Here is a 22046-nt window from a genome sequence, read left to right on the forward strand (position 1 = left end):
ACGCACAACGTGTGCGCATCACATGCACGCATTCAGCATGACCTAAGCAGACCCAGAGCACTTATCCATATAGGCGTATATAGTAACACGTATGTAAATCTGTCCATAGGCTGTAGATGGACGCCAGACCCCGTGTAGGCAGCCCCTGTTATATGCTCTTGATTTCGCAGGGAAGTACAAATTTTAGATGGCACATGCAGTTCGCCTCATCTTTCTGCAGAGTGCCCCCTTTACTCCATTCCTCACTGTCTGTCTCATCGTATCTGTGTCACCACTTACAGCTGTGTTAAATGCATCTCCAGCCTCTCGACTCAAGCAGACGTAAATCGGCCCCTGTGGCTGGGAGACAAAACACGGCAGTACTCTAAGCTGTGATCTAAAAGCCTCTTTCTGTCTTTTTAGCCACTCCTTTTTCTTCCATCTTTCTCAACGCCGCTGTTGTTGGTTTCCATCTGCGTTCCACTCACAGCCTCTTTGTTTCCTTTTTTTTTTTTTTTTTTTTTTTTTCTTTTTTTTGGAAGTGCCTCTTTGTTTCCATTTAGGACCCTGCTTTTGTTGCCGCCTGTGTTCTCGGGATGCGTTCACGCGGGATAATGCCGGGGATCTTGCCGCTGATTTGTGAATGAGAATTGAAACTGAAATATTTGATAAACTGGAGAGCACTACATCTCGATCATTAGGGGTCCGTTTTTATGCCAACTCGTGCCTTTTATTATCCCCCGTTCACGCTCGAAGCGCTTGGGTGGGCTTGAAAAATGCACGCCCGGAGCAGGTTTTTGAGGGTAGAAGTTTTTCATGTGATAAGACTCCGGATCCATTTTTTTCTTTTTTGTTTTTCGTTGAATATTAACAGAAGTACATTTCAAAGGTTGAATGTGGTATCGTGCCAAATTGAAGTGCATCTCCTCCCTTTCCCTTTGTGGCTACAGGCCTGCAGTGCTTAGAGAGTTAGAGATAGAGACATCCTGAAAGCATCGAAACCTTTCTGGATGTATGGCTTGAATCACTTAAATGTTTTTTCCTGGTCTCGGTGAAGCTTGTTTTTAAAACATGACATTCAAACTCTATATTTTCCCCACTAGATTTAACTTTTTTTCTCTCTCCCGGCGCTCTTGCCTGCACTTTATTAGATCTGTTTCATCAGATAGACGTCCCTTATTTTGTGGATTTGTACTCTGTGTTTGGAATCAGCTGTAATGACAAACATGAGGGAGAAATTTCGAATGTAGCCGATGTTGAATATCGAAGCTGTGTGAAGCAGACCAAGGCGATAACCTCTCACAGTTGTTTTTCCTCTTTGAAAGTCAATGTACTTTGTGATCTGCACAGAGGCATTAAATTTTCATATTCCTCTCGGTAAAGGTGTGTTTGTGTTGACACACGCCACGGAGCCAGCGAGAGAATAGCTTCAAAAAATATTCTGGTTGAAAATGTAAAACGTTAAGGGAGCTGTTTTCTGCACTGACTACTTTTTAATTTCAAGATTTCTATTTGCATATATAGAATTAAAGAAATCAAACACAAGGTCAGCGTGACAGTAAAGGATCGGAGCACTTGCTCCATTCGTTGGTGGTAACAGCAGGAATCACGTGACTACCTAAATGCGTTCTGTTAACCCTTATGTGGCATCTGTTTTGACAGGTCAATGTCATCTTCCTGGTGGTGACCATGTACAAGATGGTGAAGCATTCCACCTCCATGAAACCTGACTCGTCCAGGATCGGGGGTATAAGGTGAGGGAGGCGGGGGGGTGTCACTCTAGTCGATAAGGAGGCTGAGCTGTGGCTGCTTGCTGTTAGAGTGTGTGTGTGTTTGCTGAGCGGGGGGAGTGGGAAGAAAAATAATATGCACCATTACTGCTTTTGCCTACCTCCTGAAATTTCAAAAGCAGCTTCTGACCTACACGTTTATTTGATTTTCTCCTCTCTTAAACCCGACCAGACCAGTAATTTTCCCTTTAGATTATATTTCAGTCCGTAGGTGGTGCCTTTTTAGTTCATTTTATGATTTCTGTATTTGCGCTACGCTGGGGTATATTGCCTTTTTTTTTTTTTTTTTTTTTATTTCTTCATAACTGCAATTCTGACCTTTGTATCTTTTTGCTCCTGTGTTGGCATAGTTTATAGGCTTCTTTGAAAGGCGGATTCAACTGCAATCTTTGCAGATTTGAAGTTTTAAAACAAAAACAGGGGGGCCTCAGTGTTTTCGTTTTCTGTCTGCTGCGTTTGGTTGTGAAAAGACGAAAGCCTCTGACCGTTTCTATGCCTGGATTCTTGCTCAACAATATGTTTGAGGGCAGGCCAACATATGTTATGTGGGTGTCTGATTCAAAGACATTCACTCTGATTTTGGTCCAAACCCAAGATAAGGCATTGAACTGGTTTTTGGATTTTTTTGCACAGACAAAACTCACATTTATGGATGCTGGATTTCTCACATTATAATAAGTACTCAGTAGTCATTAACTGTTATGGTCCAACTTGAATCTGCTATGAATTTGGTCTCTGACTCAAATTTAGGAACTTGTTAAACAATGAAATAACATCTTCGCTGCACTAGACAGCAAGCAGAATTAGGCGTCATTTTCAACATTGTTCACTGTGATTTTTCTCCCACCGACAACATGCTGTTGTCCCATTTATTTCCAGGCTCGTGGTATCTCTCTGGGGATGCCTTACTTCTCTCTTGTGTGTCAGTAACGACCAGGCATCGCCACTGAAACTGACTGTCGAGTTATCTTATATTCTGGAAACCACCAAGGAAAATCCTGCTGTGTTTGCAGTCTTGTTAGACAACAATTCAGAGGAAGACCAAGGAAATTTCCTAACTGTCAGACAGTGAACGTGCGCTGTCTGCAAAATTTGTATCAGCATTTTTACACATTGCCACCACTAGTGCAAATTGTCAAGCAAAAAAACCGGTGTTTCAAAAAGGTGTTGTCCAGGAGTGGAGAAGCAGGGAATTTAAGATTTTTTGCTGTTTTAATGTTGCTCTTTCCTGTCTTTTGCAGGTCATGGGTGTTAGGAGCCTTTGCTCTACTTTGTCTTTTGGGGCTGACGTGGTCCTTTGGCTTGTTCTTTCTCAATGAGTCCTCAATAGTGATGGCTTACCTCTTTACCATCTTCAACACTCTGCAAGGGATGTTCATCTTCATCTTTCACTGCCTGCTGCAGAAAAAAGTAAGATTTGTCCTTCTGTGTCTCAGATATGCTGTAAAATAGATTAACAGTAAGGTGAAAAACTGTTTTCTTAGTTTTTTGCGTATTTGTCACATTTACATGCTTTAGATTGTCAAACAAATTTTAATATTAGACAAAGACAACCCGAGTTGATACAAAATGCACTTAAATGATGATTTCATTTATTAAGTGGAAAAAAGCTATCCACACCTAGCTGGGCCTATGTGGAAAAAGTAATTGTCCCCCTTATTAAATCATGAATTAACTCTGATTTACCAAAATGTTTTGGAAAGCCAGACCTGTTGAATCAAGAAATCGCTTAAATAGAACCTGCCTGACAAAGTGAAGTAAGCTAAAAGATCTTAGAAAGCCAAACATTACGGTCAGATCTAAAGAAACAGCAGACAAGCAAAGGCACTTACATCTATCAGTCTGCCAAGGATTACGAAGCCACTTCTAAGGCTTTGGGATGCCAGTGAACCACAGTGAGAGCCATTATTATCCACAAATGGAGAAAACGCGGAACAGCAGGCTATCAAAACTACTCCAAGAGTGCATCGACGGCTCATCCAGGAGGTCACAAAAGACCCCAGAGCAACATCTGAAGAACTTCAGGCCTCAATTGTCTCAGTAAAGGTCAGAGTTCATGATTTTACAGTTGGAGAGTTCCAAGAAGAAAATCACCGCTGACCAAAAAGAGGACAAAGGCTCGTCTCACATTCGTCAAAAAATAACCAAGGGAAGATATTCTATGAACTGCCGAAAAATACTTTTTTACAGAAGACTAGGGCGGTTTGGATGGCTTTCTAATAAATTAAATCACCGTTTGTATTTACTTTAGTTATCTTTGTCTAATTTCTTTGATGATCTGAAACATGAACATGTGACAAATATGCAATATTTATGCGGGAATTTGTTTAGTCACGATAATTGCACTCCCGGCATCTGTGTATGTAGCTCAGTGATAGAGTGTATTAGGCCCTGGGTTCAGTCCCCGGTATCTCCACATTTTGTGGCTTCGTTATGTTGCGGTTTACTCATTTCCAACCATAGAGACAAATGGCCTTTGCGATTGAGTCAGAAAGGGCATCCAGTGTAAAACTGCCAAATCAAACATGTTCAGTTACCTGCTGTGAATAAGGGAGCAGCTGAAAGTAGCTTTTAATTATCCAACATTGTGACAGCTATGATTTGAGTTGTCTTCTCTCATTTTGTAAACTAAAGGAAGAGAATTACTTAAACAAGTTTAATAAGTTTTATTAATAATTAATCACTCTAAGTGATTAGTTGATTGGCAGGAAATTAGCGAGGAGATATTAACTAGTTAACTAATTGCCCAGTTGGTTTATAGTTACTTTTTAGGACAAATATGAACAGCTTGTTGCAGGTTTTTAAATGTCAGGATATTTTTTTGCCTTTCTTTGTCCTCTATGGTAATAAATTAATTTCATTTTAAACTGCTGTAGAGACAGAACAATATGTGTGTTAACTGCTATCTATAATTGTCTTTTTTTTAAATAGAGGAAACATTCAGTAATTGTTTCACCTTTTCTAAAAGGGGGAATTTTCTAAAGATTTAAGCTATGATTTGCCTGCTTGTCACTGAATCTAAAGTAGATTCCAGGTGTGGCTATTTGTATCTCTTTATAGGAGCATTTCCAGTTTATTTTTTTTTGTTTTGTTTTTTTTAACTGGTATTTCATATATTCATATGTAGCAACACTCATGTCAAAATGCTTTCTTGTTACAATATTGCAATATGCTGCACACTGTTTGTTATTCCTGCCCTTACACATATGACATTTAAACTGCTGTCAGCTGGATGGCATTTGATAAAGATTTGGGATTTGCATCTCTCAGGGGGGGGCTGCTGTCTGTGTCTGTATGCTGAGTTTGTCCTGATCTTTTATTCCTCTGCAGGTACGCAAAGAGTACAGCAAATGTTTCCGTCAGTCCCAGTGCTGCGGGGCGCTGCCGTCTGAGGGTTCCCACAGCTCAGCCAAGACAGCCACGTCTCGATCCACGGCCCGCTATTCGTCCGCTACTCAGGTACACACCAGAGAATCTGGCATATCAAGGTTTAGGATTTAGAGAACTGTACCTTAAAATAGACTGCACCGCAGAGAATGAGTAATTCATTAATTACTGAACATTTTACGGGCTTTTCATAAAGTATTTTTCGCTACCTTCTTGCACTTTTGAAGGCCAAAATAAAACAAAGTATTTAGCCCTGTTTTCTTAAACATATATAGACTCTAAGCCATTTTTAAGACTGAGCTACAAATGGCCTTCAGGCTGAGTGCTTTTCCATGAGTACAGACAAGGTGTGAAGTTTGAGAGACAAAGTAACACACTCTTATCTTTTGATTGAAAATATAAAAGTGTTGAAAAGGATTCTTAAACGCTAAATTTGCACTTTCTTCCGTAAAGCCAAGCTTCTCTACAGAGGTTGGGCATTGAAATAGAAATGTCACAGAGTGCAGTGCGTTATGTCACATTTCAGCCTTCACATTGTAGCTTAAGTGTAGTTTTCAGATTGTTTGGCTGTGTAATGTTAAATGTTAGTGATCAAAGGATGGACTTGAAGTTTTCTTGTCACTTGTGTTAAGAAATCTTTCCTTTTTTAAAATCCCGAAAAGGCATTTACACCCAGTGCTTCTTTCATATGTGTGTTATCGTGGCCGCAGGTAGACCCTATTTGAAAATTGTAAAAAAAAAAAACAAAACAAAAACCCCAGATACATGCATGTGGTAATATCTTCTTTCTTGTCTTTGTGAGAGCTATCTTAAGAGCACCTCTGGGAATTTGGCGGATGCTCCTGCTCTTAGCATCTGAAGAAAAAAGAAAAAAAATGCTGCTCAGGGCCGATCTCTCAAATTACAAACCGTAAGACTCTCAGCGTATCCATTTTTGGTTGGATCAATAGCACGTGAAGGGCTTTGTTGTACCTGAACACAAACATGTCATCAAGCGGTGAATGAGCTGGATTTTTTTTTTGTGTACAAGTGCAGGTTTGAAGCACAAACTCGCATAGCCACTCAACCCTTTGGGGCAAAAAAGCCTTCAATAAAAGTCGCGCCGTGTTGAGTCCTGATCAGTGGCTGCCTTTTTTCTCAACCCAGAGCCGCATCAGGCGGATGTGGAACGACACTGTGAGGAAGCAGTCAGAGTCCTCCTTCATCTCAGGAGACATAAACAGCACCTCCACACTCAACCAGGGTAAGCAGCCATCTCTCCTTCGCCACCGCCAGACGAGACACATACGCCATTCTCTTTGTGATGAAGCTCTGAATTCACAATAAACACATCAATGGATGCGACCCACCTGGCTATGTGGCAGCTCAGAAAGGAGTAAGATAAGACCCGATTTAATGCCTCCGTTCTCTTAGCGCCAAGCAATCAAAAAATAGCATTAAATGTTACTTGTGTATCTTAAGTTCAGAGCTTTTTCCGCTACGCTCCTGCTCGCCGGGATCCTCTGAACGGAGGGGAAAAAATAGTTACAGAAAGGAGGTGCGATATTTAGTCTGGCATAAAAAGTTATAGACGAGGACTTGAGTTCAAATAACGACCCTGAGCGGAGAGACTGACTGCGCAGCAGCCCTCTAAATCATCTTCATCCTGGGGTGATTGTCAGCATGAAAGCAGGGGAGGGAGACGAGCAAAGTCAGGCTGAGGTCAGAGCAGGTTTTGGACTGATCCCAGCATCATGAAGCTCAGGCTGCAGACAGCGCCAGCACAGATTTGGCTCTAATTCTCAATTAGTTTGGATTTATTTTTATTTTTATTTATTTATTTTTTTTAGGGGATGGTTATTGCATTCCTAAAGATATACACAAGCATGCTGAGGATGATGGGGATTCTGTGACATGGTCACAACGCGCCACTTAGACGTGTTTCGTTTTTTGTCTCAACCGAACGAGTTTGTTTAGATGAATTAGTTCCATATAAACACAGCAGCTGATTGTGCAGCTATGCTTTTTTGGTTGACACTTGTCGCAGTAATACTGTTTGTCAGTTAGAGCAGATGACTGTTTGGATAATGGTTTGCTTTGACCGGCGTTTCTATGGCTGCCTTGTCCATAATAGAAGGCAGACGGATCGCAGGCTGTAAATCTTCTGCAGTGTGAGATTCTGGACAGTGAACGTCAGCTCCGTTGTTTATGTGGACAGCTAACCAACATATAACCACAGACCATGAGATACAATGACTCAGGCTCTCTTCTTCAGCTGCTTTTTCCACCCCTCCTAATTTTTCTCCTTCTCTGTCTTTCTCTTCCTGTTATTTCAGGGATGACTGGCAACTACCTCCTAACTAACCCTCTCCTTCGAACCCACGACACTAACCCTTATAACAACCTTCTGGCAGAAACCGTGGTGTGCAACACCCCCTCTCCACCGGCTTTTCACTCCCCAGGTGCACATCCGCCCTCCACCTTTTTTCTTATGCATTTTATCTGCTTTTTTGTTTTGTTTTTGCTTTTCCTTTTATGTTTAAAGCAACATTATGTTTCATTCAGTTGCTCATTTTTAGATGAATGACAAACAAAAGGATTGTAACGGCTTTCATTTCTGCCAGTCAACCCCAAAGCTAGCTTAGTTTAGCAAAAAGAGTGAAACTAGAGATAAACAGACAGCTTGGCATTGTAAAAAAAAAAAGAAAAGAAACCCCTCCAGCTTGCAACTAGAAAGCCTGCTAATTTTAATGTTTTATCTCTTATAATTGGAAAACCAACAGGTTAGCTTAGCTTAGCATGAAGAGCAGGAGAAAAAAAGCTTACACTCTAGCATAAAAAACTACCCTTTGTAACTACTGTGCAAAATTAATTTTATTTACACTGCGGATACGACTGCCATGGCTGATGGGTGGATGTCAGCACACGAGTTTGGTTTAACCATAAATGTAGAATCTATACTTATATAGCCTATGGCGGCGCTGTCCCAGCTAAGTTAGCGTTAGCTAAAACTTAGCCCCATATGATCACTTTTCACTCCAAAATAAGGCAGCAGCCTCCATAGGGCTTGTTTTACAGTACCATGTTTGTATTTGGCTACGCAAACGGATCTGTAACCAGAGCAAACATACTTGTGTCCTCCCAACATCACATAGTTCGACATGGATGACGCTAGGCTTAGGTTAAAAGCTAATTTGTTGAAAGGGGGGCGGGGGATTGAAGGGAGCGACAGCAGCTTTAATCAAAAGCGGGAGAAGTGCAAAAAATGAATTTGCATACATGAATATATATTTCATTGATATCATATTTGCTACATCTGGTATTTTCTTTGATATTTGCACATTATTAGTCAATGAAATTCAATGCACGGAACTTTTTACAGGACAGACTTGACAGGACAGCCCTGAGGTTGCATCCATCTTTTAACTACAGTCTGTGGTTTAAACAGATGGAAATGGCTAGCTTAGCCTCACAAAATGATAAGAAAATCCGCCAACCAGCAAGTGCAAGACTTACTAATTAACAGGTTTTATCCTGTCTGTTGAATTTGTGCAAAAGCAAACGTGTAAGAACAACAGGTTTCAGTCTTTGTGGCAAAACAGTCAGCCTGAGTTCCTTCAGTGACAACATCGATCTATCAGCACTTGGAAAGCACACTAATTAACGCTAATTAATCCATCTCATTTGTTTAATCCATACAAGAACAACAATTTGCCACTTCCGGGCAGGTCATCTGCCGGCTCTTTCTTTGATCTGAGCAGTTCCCAGGCAACGAGCGGAGAAAGGAAGTTACCGGTTAAGAGAGAGTTAAGCAAAAGTTCTTGCATGTATTATAATAATTTCAGATATCACATGTCTATCAGAGAGCTTTAGGGTTGCCTGTAGCCAGAGTTTGTTTTCTTTTAACAGAGCTGTCTTAATTGTTTACCCCTGCTTCCCGTCTTTATGCTATTCTAAGCTTGCCCTCTCCCGACTGCAGCTTCATATTTGAGAGACAGATACCGAGAGTGGTACCAGTCATCTCATTTAAGCCTCTGCCAGAAACGATTTCTCAAAATGTCGAACTGTTCCATTAAGTCTGTTTACTAAATTCACCAAAAACATGGAAACTGTTGAGGTTGCGGTTGTGACACAGCATGAATGGAAATGTTGAGAATAATTACACAAGGTTTCGCTTTGTTCTTCTTCATTCACACCTTCTCTGTATTTTTGTTTGTTCTTATCGAGGCAATTTTCTCCTTTGTAAACACAGAGGGAGATAAACTCCGAGACGTCAATGCTATCTTATCTCGTCCACTTAGCAGTCATAAGAGAATTGCCCTCTCTTGAATGCAAGGTTTTTGGTGACGATTCGGATTGTTTATACCATTTACGAGCGACGTATTTACGCGAGATCTTTGCATTCTGTTTAGCTAACTTAAAGAAAAACCCGAGCGTAAATTGTGTTAGTGTTTATGGTGACCTAGTTCCTCACTGGCAAAGCAAAGGAAACCTAATCAAAGGGGAGAAAGCAGAAGCACATGACGCAATGCGGGCAGAGTCACAGCTCTCAGATATACACACGCATTTGATGATAAAAGAGAATATTTAAAAAAATACAAGCTCTATGGCAAAAGTGTATAAGGAGCAAGATTTGCAGTAACATATAGCTTTAACATGTTGCGGCTGCTGCTCTCGTTTTGTGCTGCAAACTGGCTTGCAGCACAATGAGTGCACTTCACACTTAGAGATAATGAAGCAGGGTTGGGACCATAAAATGTCTGTTCAGGAACTCAAAGACATTTTTGTGATATATATTTTTGCCCTGCTCTCTAGAGCTCTGCAGCAGCGAAGCAGCTCAACACAAAACTGTGTGTGTGTGTGTGTGTGTGTGTGTGTGTGTGTGTGTGTGTGTGTGTGTGTGTGTAGACAGCATTTGCTTTATTGGCCTAAAATGTTTACCTGCTTAATCGTTGTTGGATAATTGCAGGTTAACACCAGAACAGAGCAGGCAGGTAAAAATGGCAATATTTAATTAGCAGATCATTTTGGGTCCAAGCTTAAATCTCCACTTTACCTGTAGAAACAGTTTATATCCCACTGCAGAGGACCGCTTTGCTGAGCTGCGTTTAAACAGGAGGGCAGCAGAAAGTAAAAAGACAAAAATATAATAGGATGTAAGGATCTACATATGGAAACTAGTTTGAGGAGAGAAGACAGCACTGCGACACACAAATGTCAAATCCCGGTGTGAAGATCACCATCCAAGGATGAAATAAGTGCCGAGAGAATGTCACGTTTAACTCAAGCTTATTCTAAATTTCCCCTGCTAGAGTCATTACACTTAGCTCCTGCGAAAAAGATGAGCATGTCTTTTACTATAAAGTGTATTAATACTCAGTAATACTCCACAGATGCTCATCCGGTGCTGTAAAATTGGTAAGGAGAACATCTTGGATGAATCTCTGCTGGAAAGCTTCCCAGAGTGCAGCTGTCTCTGTGTCCAGTTGAATTCTGTTCACATCATTTCCCTCCCTCACCCACTCTCCCGGTAGACAATACCTGTCTGCAACAAAATCGCCCAGCTGAGCATAAACAAATGCAAATCTGGAAGTCGGGCCTTTTGAGAGAACTGTCTAATAATCCCTCCACCATTACCACCACTGCCTTTTTGTGTCCTTTTGCACCCTGCACTCTTTTTGCGGGTTTTTTTTTTTAAAGGAAATCTCTTTGATGTTGTTTTCAGAGCTTTTTTTTCAGGTACCATCATCATATTCTGACAAGTTTGAAAGAGTGCAGTTTCCCCCTTTTCCCCTTTTTATGTGTGCTCGTGACGACACAGCCGTCAGCCTACGAAATATCACTCGCAGTCTACCCAGTAAATAAAATCCTCATCAAATCAAACCAGCCCCCTCCTCCCTCCCTCTGTTTTTCCCCACATCCATCCTGCTACTTGAGCTTAGTCAGAGGGCTGCACAGAATAGGAGTAATCTGTTGTGTGTACGTCTGTGTGCGTGTTTCGCTCGTGTAAAATTGATAGATGTACACTTGAAAAAGGCGGAAAAATTTTGTGTTTCTCAGAAAGAAATAGTTTCATCAGGAAATATTTTCTTTGACTTCTTCTTTTTCTTTTTTTTCTGTCAACTTTCTTTCTTTTTTCTTTTTTTAAAGACTGCTTGCTGCTGAACCCTTTCACCTGCTGAGTCCAGGATTCAGTTGTCCATGATTTGTCCTTTAGCTCGCTCAAATTGGTAAACAAAATAATTTCTCCATCTACGTCCAGCGATTTAAGCAAAGTCTCTGCACTAAACTCGAGTTAAGCGCAAGGACACAATCCCAGCTGGGTCAACTGAATCCGGGATGGATGTTACGAGCTTCCACTTTTTTCCTATTTGAGTGATTTTATTGTTTCTGCTTCAATTGAAAAAAAGCATCTGTTTTGCTTTCTTTGCAAATCAGCTGTTCTTAGGCCAGGTAGCCTGAGCAGACACACTTGATGTGAGTGGTGGCAAAGTGAGTCATTGCACCCTGCCTGTGTGTTGTGGTGTTTGGGGCTTGTTGCTGTGCTTGTGGGGCCCCAGTGCAGAGAGGTGGTTTGCCATCTGTGTTTGACATTACTCTTTTGTTATGCCCTCGTTTCTTTATTTTATTTTATTTTTTTTATAGTTTTGCTGGAATGTTTTATTCATTGTTAACATCACTGCACTTCCTCATCAGCTTGTACTTCTTTCTTTCTTTTATTCCAGTTTTCTTCTGTTTTCCTGCTGCTTTGTTACCTGGTCATGAGCTACCTAATTACATGTTGCTGTACTATATTTTTGATTTCTAAGCCATCTTTTGTTCTCATTTCTTCAATATTGTTCAGGATAATCTCTTAGATTGGCTTTAATGATATTCAGCAGTAATGAGCTTGGACGTGGTGGGAAGCTAATTGGGTTCTCCTTTGAATTTTAAAAGTTTTCTTTTCTCTTTTTTTTTGGATATTTGTTTAAAATTAAAATGAATCAAGAGATCAAAGAGTACAAGAGTAAAGTGTCCTGAGCAGTATCAAGCACATGTGGATGATGTAGTGGAGACCGCCTTGTTCTGTGAAAAGCTGAAACGTTGCGTCTCACCTGCTCATTTCCGCCTTTCTTTGCAGGACAGCAGTCTCTGAGCAACAGCAGGGACATCAGTGCCATGGACACCCTCCCCCTCAACGGCAATTTCAACAACAGCTACTCCCTGCGAGACGACGACTATGAGGCCGTGGGCGTTCGAGCCCCGGGTGACCTGGGGGGCCTCAACCTGGACGATGCCGCTTTTGAGAAGTTGATCATATCCGAGATTGTCCACAACAACCTCAGGCCCCGCGGGGCTCCCAAAGGTCGCGATGCTCCACGGGAGAGGGACAGAGTCTTGCCTCCGCAGACCAGGGTGACGGTGGACCGGGGAGGGGGCGGGGGTGGGAGCGGGAGCGAGGATGACGCCATCGTGGCAGATCACGCTGATGCCTCATCCCCGCAGAGAGGGAGCGGAAGAGGAGGCCACGCCACCCTGGAGCTGCTCCTGCACCCCCACCACAAGGAGGTGCTGGAAGCCCCTCTCCTGCCCCAGAGGACTCATTCCTTGCTGTACAGCTCCCAGAAGGCCCCCAGGTGCCTGGAGGGCCAGAGCGGCCATGGCTCTGAGACTGTTACCGCAGAGGAGGACATGGGCTCCCATTCACCCAGCAACAATAGAGACTCCCTTTATACCAGCATGCCAAACTTGAGAGACTCCCCCTCGCCTTCAGCTTCCCCATACCCTCCGGAAGAAGAGGAGGAGGAGCTCTCCCCCTCACCTCAAAGCGAGAGCGAGGACGCGTATCACAAAAGCATGCCTGAGCTCGGCGATGCGCCGCAGCCGCTCTCCTACTACCACATAAACCGGGGCACCAGCGACGGGTGCATCATCCCACCCAACAACGAAGACTGTGCGCATGACGGAGAGGCGCCCGCCGACGGACAAATGCAGCTCATCACCAGCCTCTGAGCGGGCGACGCTTTGTTTGCACAGGTTTTAGCAGGACGGGTGCATCGGAGAGAGCCGGCGAGCCTGGCTCCGCACTTCACACGCTCTTTCTGTTCTTTGTGTCAGGACAAGAAGTGAAAAGTTGTTGGGTGGAAAAAGGAATGAATGAATACATGACTTTTGCACACAGATCTCATTAACACACAAAACACATCCCATCTGAGGCCAGACAAATGTGGACTGTGAAGGCTCTGCTGTTGGACTAAAGAGGAGCAGAGAATGACACGTAGGCCGAGATAAATCTGGCATTTCTGTTGTACTGCGAGAAAAATCGAAGAATAAGAGTTAAAAAAACAGAGAAAAAAAGGGGGGAAAGTACTCTAAAAACTATGAAACTCCTGACGTATTCCTGGGGGGGCTTTGAAGAACCGGGGTCTTTTTAGTCAAGAAGTGCAGAGCTAGAACTAGTGTGGCTCCACTACACAGTCAGGACTGTAAAGTTAAGAAACCACTAATTCAGACTCAGGCCTTATATTTTCTCTATTGCACATTTAACTGTTGTCAAAGTAACAGCTGAAAAAAATATATTTTGCTGTACCACTAGTGTAAAAAGTGAAATTAAAAAAGGAAAAAAGAAGAAGAAAGGCAACCATTCAGTAGTTCTTGCCCTTTCAATGTTAATAAGATTCTTCAGACAAGGCTAATCAAAAATGGTGGAAATGTGCTTTTCCTCTCACACTTGACTTGTTGTAGTATGTTTGAATATGAGAAAATCTTTTAAAAAAAAGTTTTTGGGAGATGCAAAATCCATATGAAATCATCATGCTCACGTCTCTGCTTGTGAAGTGCTTTTTGCTTTCATGAATGATGAGTTTTCGCCAGTAGTTAATATTTGTTAACACCGGGCCATGCACAGATTTGGAGTAAAATTGGATCCTCGTGTAATTTATTTTACTTGAAAGAAATTGTCGGGTTTCTGAGACTTTTTTTAATGCGACGTAGATGCGATATTGCAGTTTTTGAGGACATTTCATCCTTTGACACGAATTAATTTATTAATTATTCCAAGAAAAATGTTAAAAAACAAAAAAAGAACATGGTTGGGAAGTGTGAAAAGTTGTTGCAGCACTGATTAGGTTCATTTTATTTCTTTTTGTAAGAGCCCATCATCAGCTGGTATTTAATTCAACTCCTGTTTGATATCAAATAAATGTGAAATTTTTTCTTGTTCGCAGATGTTTGGTTGCTTATTCGCATTCGGAATAATAAATCACAGACATATTTCACACTTTTATTGAAGGTAAAACCCACAAATAGACCCAAACTACAGACTCGTTGGTGAAAAAAACCAAGCATTTTTACATAAACATGTGGACACATTTATCAATTTTCTTCTTCGCGTAAATGGGAATAAATTGTGGATTTGTGTGGAAGTATTTTCTTGGGTGGATTAATGCACACGTGATTTGCTAGTGACGTCATATTGTGTTTCAAATATAAATAAATTCATGGATAACTTTATAATTCAGGACATATAAAAAACAAAAATCCCCATTTTTCCATTCACACAGGCATTTTCTCAGCTGCTTAACCAATTCAGGGTTGCAGGGGAGGGCTCAAATCTGTCCCAGCTGCCCATTTGAACAGGTTGCCAAGCTATCACACTATCCCCCTTTTTCACTACATAAAGAATCAAATATTCTGTATGTTAACTGAATTAATTATCTCTTTAATACACTTTGTGTTGATGCTCCCTGATGGCAGCATCCTCACACTGGAACGTGAAACACTGCAAAGTGCCAAAAGTCTTAACCCAGCATCCAAAAGAAAAAATCCTCCAAATCAGAGGCGGAGCCAGACATTTGAAACACCCGGGGCTTAGCCCTAAAGGGTAGTATGCATGTGGGATTTTTTTTTTTTGGGGGGGGGGGGGGCTTAGAAATGACTGAAAGATTAATTGGCTCTGTTTTGAGTTTTGTTCAAAAAAGAATGACTTCATATAGGGAAAAATATATATCACACATGCAGGACACCTTAAACTAGTTTTTTAATTAAGCAGCAAGGCAGAACGAAGTCGGGGCTGTATCAAGACACGAGGACTAAACCCCGATTCAACCAGACGCAGAACTGATCCAGAATTAAAACAGGACTGCAACAGTTCAAAATCAGCACTACTTAGGATTTAACCAAGACAGAACCAGAATCAGAACTAGATGATAGTAGCACTAAAAATCATCATAGACCTGCACTACACTTATTTTTTTAAATCTACCAAAGTCCACTATTTAGATTGAGAAAGGTTTATATAATTATTTAGCCTTGTTGTGCAAACAAGCCTGCATAACTTAATAAATATAGAATTTGAAAAATAACAAACCTAAAAAGAAACACTAGGTACGAGATACATGAGTACCTGTGATACGGTGATGCTTTTGGTAAACAACCATTTGACTAACATGTGTGTCTCACCTGCTCTTGTTCCATCTCTGTTCTGTCCTCATTCTCCATCTCCCTCTCTGTTCCTCTCTCTCCCTCTTTGTGCTGACAATCATCAAATAGACAGTTGAAACCAGATATTTACAAACTCTTCAGATCAAAACACAAACACTTTTTTAATTGTAACATCAAATCAGACTAAATGTTTATTTTTTTTGATTGATAAATATAAAAAACATATTTGTTAACTTTAAGACTAAAGAGAGAAACTATCTGTATTTCTTAATTGCAAATGGCACCAAATTGTATTCAAACTGAGCCACACTTATGGAGCTCCACAATTCTTTTCCTGGTGTTTTGGTTGACATCTCTTGATGTTCCCATGTCACAGAAACAGGCTCTGTGTTTTGCCTTATATGCATCCACAGCTGTGCCACCAATTTACTCACATGGACTCTACTAACCTATCAGAAGCTTCTGCAGCTCAGAATGGAATCGTCTGGAGTTTTCTTATTAATTAACAAACTTAGTGTATATGTACTCTTAAATTTGATGAAAGTGATAAAAAATAGAAGCTCTGTCTCTCTTTATTCTGACATTTAACTAATTCAAAATATATTTCAATATTTATCTAAAACAAAAGTTTACTCTAAATTGATGTTGTACAGAAAAAATGTTTTATGTTTTCTCCCTAAAGTGTATGTAAATATCTGGTTACAAATGTGAATATCCTGCTGTGTACTGAAATCCCTCTTGTTTTGCATAGAAATATACTGAACAACATACAAAGCATAATATATAAAATAACATTTACCTGAGTTTTCTCTTTGAAAGAACACTCTAATGTCCATTGTCAGAGGATTTTTACTTTTACTTTTATATAATAATCAGCTAAGAGTGTTTATATTTCTGTTTGTACTCAACTTGTACTCAACCAGCTGCACTTTTTAATTGCTGGCTCTCTGCTCTACAACGGAAACTGTTTGCCTTCATATTATCTGTCAAGCTACAGGAAATCGCCACCCAAGAAACGACCTTGTATGGGAACACAAAGCAGAGAACTGCTGCAGGGGGTGTGAGTCTCTCTTGAGCTCTCACCCGTGCACGTTAAAACTGCTCTAAGTGTCTGAGTGTCATTTCTTCACCTGAGTGTTTGATAACTGTTTACTTCTGACATCCATTCTTATATTTCAGTACATAACTGAAACCGATTTAGTCGGGGAGGGTAAGAACTGAAAATATGAAATAAACACACGTAAGCTAAGACTCTCTAAAAAAAATAGCATTTGTTCAGCTTTTCATTTCGCCATTTGTTGATTCACTTGAAGAGCAAGTAACGTAATATTGGTCAAGTGATCAGTTTGATATCAATCTTTCGTGATGCACCGTCATATTTACATTATTTGTACGGTAAGAATGATTTTCTTTGGTACCTGGTCAAACTTAAGCTCTCCTTAGTATGGCTGGCTCTGTTTCTCCAACAGCGCACTGACAGGTAGCAGCTGCCCTGCCCCCTCGCTCAGTCGCTTAGTGCCTGAGCTCGGATCATACCAATATCAGGGGGGATTCACGCACAGTCGTAAATTCCCACAGTGTGCACTATGTGCTTCGAATATTATGTGTACTTTTTGTTTTATACAGTTGTCAGCCAGGCATCTAACTATGAAAAAATTACACCCCAAAAGACCCCGGGCTTCTGACAAAACAACCCGGGCTTAAGCCCAGTAAGCCACCCCCACGCTCCGCCCCTGCTCCAAATCCCAATCAGATCGAGCAGCCGTGGCCCAAACCCTGCAAAACCCAAACACCCAAAGGACACCCTGGAGCTCCCGCGTTCAACACAGACATGCTCTGTTGGCAAGAAGGCGCATCGACACAAGACTAGACAAATGTTTTGCATTTTATCAAAATCATTTGTAAATGTGCAAATAGTGTGAGTGCAACATTCAATCGGCATCGTTCTAACAGTCTGATGGTTGTCTTTCTACCCAGAGACTGCATGTTGTCTGATTTTAGCCTTCCAGTGCACAAAAAAAGAGGAAAAACATCTCCTTTATGTGTGTCAGCCATGATGTTCTCACAGCAAGATGTTGTTTCTGTCCTCATTCTGTCTCTTCTTGCATCTGCGCTTGCATCTCGCAGCTTTGTACGGGACGTTTGTTGTCTCACCGTAATGCCTGTCTGCTCCGTGTCCAGCAGCAGCATCGGCGGCGGCAGAAGCTTCGTAAAAAGTCCCCCAGTGGTGTAAATCCGTTTTGGGGAAGAAGGAAAAGAACTCAGCTAAAGAGTTGCAGGTGTAATCTAAAGTTGACAGCGTGTGATAAATTGCAGTCACAACTCAGAACTAATTGAGATCCATCTGTTATCGCTTCTTTTTATAGCAACACCAACTCGGTTAGACAAAATGAAACATTTGCGTTTGGGAAGCTCCTGACAGTTGGCTCGAACGGGTTGGAGGTTATCCACTGAGCTTGTTGACGTGGATACATCTGAGATCGTCATTAAAGAAGAGGTTTAATCTGCCAGGACCATCCTAAAGCAATACGTCACTAGATTATTTTCTTCTCTTTAAATTCCACTACTTAATGAGCTGTGCTGCAGGAATGAACTGCGGATTTAAAAAAGCTGCGCCCACTATCGCGGCCATTTAATGATCGCGCCAAAGCAGTTGAAGCTTCGTGGCCTGTGTAGTTCTTTTTGTGGGCTTTATTGACCAAAAAGAAACAAAAAAAATAATCAGCTCGAGCTTCTGACTGCCACTGCAAGAATACGCTGTGACAGTAATTATGCAAGTTTAACAAGACGTGCCATAATCATTTTTGATCATCCTCTGTGTCTAAATCATTCCATGTGCTGAGCTGCTGCGCATCATCTGAGGAGAAGACAGAGTGGATGAGACTCCCATCACAGACTTAGCAAATGTGGCATGCAGTTTGTCTTTCATCCGTGGCTTTTTCAGCTTGTACTGACCACACACATACACCCACTCAGCAGACATACGGTCGCAGCAGGATCTGGGTGGTGCACTTTATTAACTGGAGCTGGGTGCCAGTAGGCTGTCGGGAACTAACACGGAGGCCAAAGCAAAGCTCTGAGTCCACCGTGGCTTTCTGTCTTGTTGTTTGAACATCGGCCTCTCGGTTTACACAGGGCCATCCAAAAAGCCCCGCGGGAGACACCGAACCCATCTGCAAGTCATCCAGAAACTCTGCTTCCTTTCACTTAAGACTCGAATTAAATGCAAAGTTGATGACCTGCTCGCGGTTCACCGGGAATGAGCCCGCACCCTCTGCGAAAGCCGTCTTATGATAAACGCCGGACGTGACGAGCTCGCAGCGGGACTTCACACGAGACGAACCCTTCGGGACAGGCACGCGTGATGCAACTGCGAGGATGGCTTCCCCGCCTGTGATTCATAACAGGCGAAATTGAGATGAATGGATGTGCTGAGCTCTCTTTGCCAAGCATAAGGCTCAGTTTTGCATGATGCATATATATTGGTTCATTATCACTAAGTCACCTGTGCTCTGCATTAGCTCTCTCACCCCATTATCTTAAAGAACATTGGATTTTGAAATAGAACAATATATAAATGATCCTGTACTGTTTGTGCTTGTCTGCCTGCGTGTGTTGGAGTGGGGTGTGCGTGTGTGGGGTTCTTCATACAAAGATCAGCATTTCCCGGGCACTCCTTATCCTGCTGCGATGATTTCCGACCATTCATCCTCTTCAAAGATATTCCTTCCACCTTTGACTTTTCATTGAGCTGCTGACATTACCGTCTCTCATTATCTGATTATATTATGATGCAGCGTATTAGCCATGCAGTGTTTGTGTTGCAAATGAAAAAGTTGTCAAAGTTTGTTGGAGATGAAAGTGCTTCATTTATCAATTCATCTTTTATCTGTTCGTAGTCAAAGCCCAGCTTCCATGGGGCAGTGGCAAATGAAGGCGCAATAAGGCTCAGTCCGAGAAGACATTACCGTGTTTTCATTTGGAACTGTTTGATGTTCCAGCCTCTGGTGATTTGGACATTATTTCATGTCCATCATCAAAAAGACATCAAACAAGATGCTGCATTCAAAATCAGATCACAGAGCCTCGGCCAAATGTGGTGTGCTTGTGTGTGTGTGTGCAATGACTGCCTATATACTGTATACTGTGTGAGTACTTAGAAAGGAGGTACATTTTTTTTCTTAACAAATTCCCCCCCAAAGCTTTCTCAAAGCTAACATGAACAGGATGTTTACAGAGACAGCTTTTTGACCCACTCCACCAAAGTCTGTCTTTTGGAAAGGAGGGAGGAGCATTATTATTAAAATTAAAACACATTCTTGCAGACAATATTTATATTCTTGGATAGCAATCTTTATTCTTTAGCTAGTGCAGAAACTATGCATGATTATATTATCACAACCACAATGCAGGGGGAGAGTTGTGTGTCCTCGGGGCCTCTGTAAATGTAAAGCTTGCATTCCTCCATATTTCACTGCTCTGCAGCATGAAGATAAAGAATATCTGAACCGCTCCTGCATCTGCTGCCACCCATCCCACCGAACAGCGCCGCACTGCCTTGGCTCACTCGGCTTCTCTGTGTGACACAAACCTGCCTGCAAAACAAGGTGAAATCAAGCTGCCTGGCATTTTTAATGCTGGTGGAGAATAGATGTGAAAGTTGTGTTGAATAGGAGTGGGGAAAAGAAAAATCTGTTTTTCCTGTGCAGTTTATGGCACTTTAACCATGCTGTGATTCTCTTTTAATTTTTTATTTTATTTTAGCCCCTTGACATTTCTAGTTTGTTGTTTTAAAGCTTGTTAGAAAATTACCACAACTAGCCCTCATCGGTCCCAGCAGAGGCCCATTTAAATGAAATATGGGCTTTCACTCAACTTTAACAAATAAAAGCTATTATGAGAGATTAAGACTTTTGGCTTAAAATATGCTCAAGAGTCCCTTTTCCTGGCTGGCTGGCTGGCTCAGAAAGCCTGTATATAATTTGCAGGGAAAGAAAGAAATGGAGTGTGTTTCAGACCGAGTCAGGGAGGCTGAAGAGGAGAAAGCGAAGGGGAAAGATGGTGAGACAGACGGCGAGCAGCAGCAGTCTAACATGTCAGAAACAATCTGAGTCTGAGCCCCGCAGTTGTAAAACTGTCATACCTCGTAGGAAACACCAGCAGTGACCTCAGAATTGGGCTAAGGTAGCCTGTCACACCCATTATACAGTAAACACTCTGTAGAGGGCTGTGTTTTGGTTGGGTTGTCTCCCTTAAAGTAATATCAATACATTCCCGGGAGGCACAAACACAACACACGACTGCCATTAATCAAACGGTCAAGAAAGGAATTTTCCCATATTTAAGCAATTGGTCCCACATTTTTTGGCCATTTGAGACAAAACATAATGATTGTAATTATTTTTTCTCTTTCTGTTTTTTTCTTTTTTAAATCTAGGACTAGAAAGGTGAATGTGTGAGAAAGCATATCTCACTGGAGTCTAGACGTGGAAAAAATAAATACATTTGTGAAGATAAAATGTAGTCGATTCTGCTGTGTGTCCCAGTTCAAAGTGTTGTTTGATTTGGCAATTCAGAGAAACAGTATTCTCAAAAGACAGCACAGAGAGTATGGAGGACCAAATCTGCCAAAATCTCAACCAAATAAAATCCTTGAAAAATAAAAATGCGAGTGTGAGTTTGGGAGCAACTGGCACAAGGTTGACCCTTTAATGCACTGTGAAGGACAACCGTGCATGAATAGGTCCGAGGGAAACCATACAGGGAGTGCAGAATTATTAGGCAAATAAGTATTTTGTCCACATCATCCTCTTCATGCATGTTGTCCTACTCCAAGCTGTATAGGCTCGAAAGCCTACTACCAATTAAGCATATTAGGTGACGTGCATCTCTGTAATGAGAAGGGGTGTGGTCTAATGACATCAACACCCTATATCAGGGTTATTAGGCAACGTTCTTTCCTTTGGCAAAATGGGTCAAAAGAAGGACCTGACAGGCTCAGAAAAGTCAAAAATAGTGAGATATCTTGCAGAGGGATGCAGCAGTCTCAAAATTGCAAAGCTTCTGAAGCGTGATCATCGAACAATCAAGCGTTTCATTCAAAATAGTCAACAGGGTCGCAAGAAGCGTGTGGAAAAACCAAGGCGCAAAATAACTGCCCATGAACAGAGAAAAGTCAAGTGTGCAGCTGCCAAGATGCCACTTGCCACCAGTTTGGCCATATTTCAGAGCTGCAACATCACTGGAGTGCCCAAAAGCACAAGGTGTGCAATACTCAGAGACATGGCCAAGGTAAGAAAGGCTGAAAGACGACCACCACTGAACAAGACACACAAGCTGAAACGTCAAGACTGGGCCAAGAAATATCTCAAGACTGGTTTTTCTAAGGTTTTATGGACTGATGAAATGAGAGTGAGTCTTGATGGGCCAGATGGATGGGCCCGTGGCTGGATTGGTAAAGGGCAGAGAGCTCCAGTCCGACTCAGACGC

General features: G+C 41.7%; 1 protein-coding gene across 7 annotated transcripts in view; it reads left to right on the forward strand.

Moving 5' to 3' along the window:
• Window positions 1-14336, forward strand: part of adgrl2b.1 (adhesion G protein-coupled receptor L2b, tandem duplicate 1) — a 91187-nt gene extending 76851 nt beyond the window's left edge. For 5 of the 7 annotated variants that reach the window (XM_085389917.1, XM_085389912.1, XM_085389914.1 and 2 more), the window contains 6 exons: window positions 1642-1733; window positions 3011-3179; window positions 5100-5228; window positions 6303-6399; window positions 7472-7597; window positions 12256-14336. In XM_085389917.1, coding sequence (XP_085246043.1) covers window positions 1642-1733; window positions 3011-3179; window positions 5100-5228; window positions 6303-6399; window positions 7472-7597; window positions 12256-13127 — 1485 coding nt within the window. In that variant the 3' untranslated portion in view covers window positions 13128-14336. The remainder of the gene's footprint in view (window positions 1-1641; window positions 1734-3010; window positions 3180-5099; window positions 5229-6302; window positions 6400-7471; window positions 7598-12255) is intronic. The other 2 variants (XM_085389915.1, XM_085389916.1) reach the window with 1 other exon arrangement.
• Window positions 14337-22046: the final 7710 nt, after the last annotated feature.

This window comes from Rhamphochromis longiceps, linkage group LG18 (genome assembly GCF_057381845.1).
Source record: "Rhamphochromis longiceps isolate RC_006_pf linkage group LG18, R_longiceps_female_GT1.1, whole genome shotgun sequence".
Taxonomy (NCBI): Eukaryota; Metazoa; Chordata; class Actinopteri; order Cichliformes; family Cichlidae; genus Rhamphochromis; species Rhamphochromis longiceps.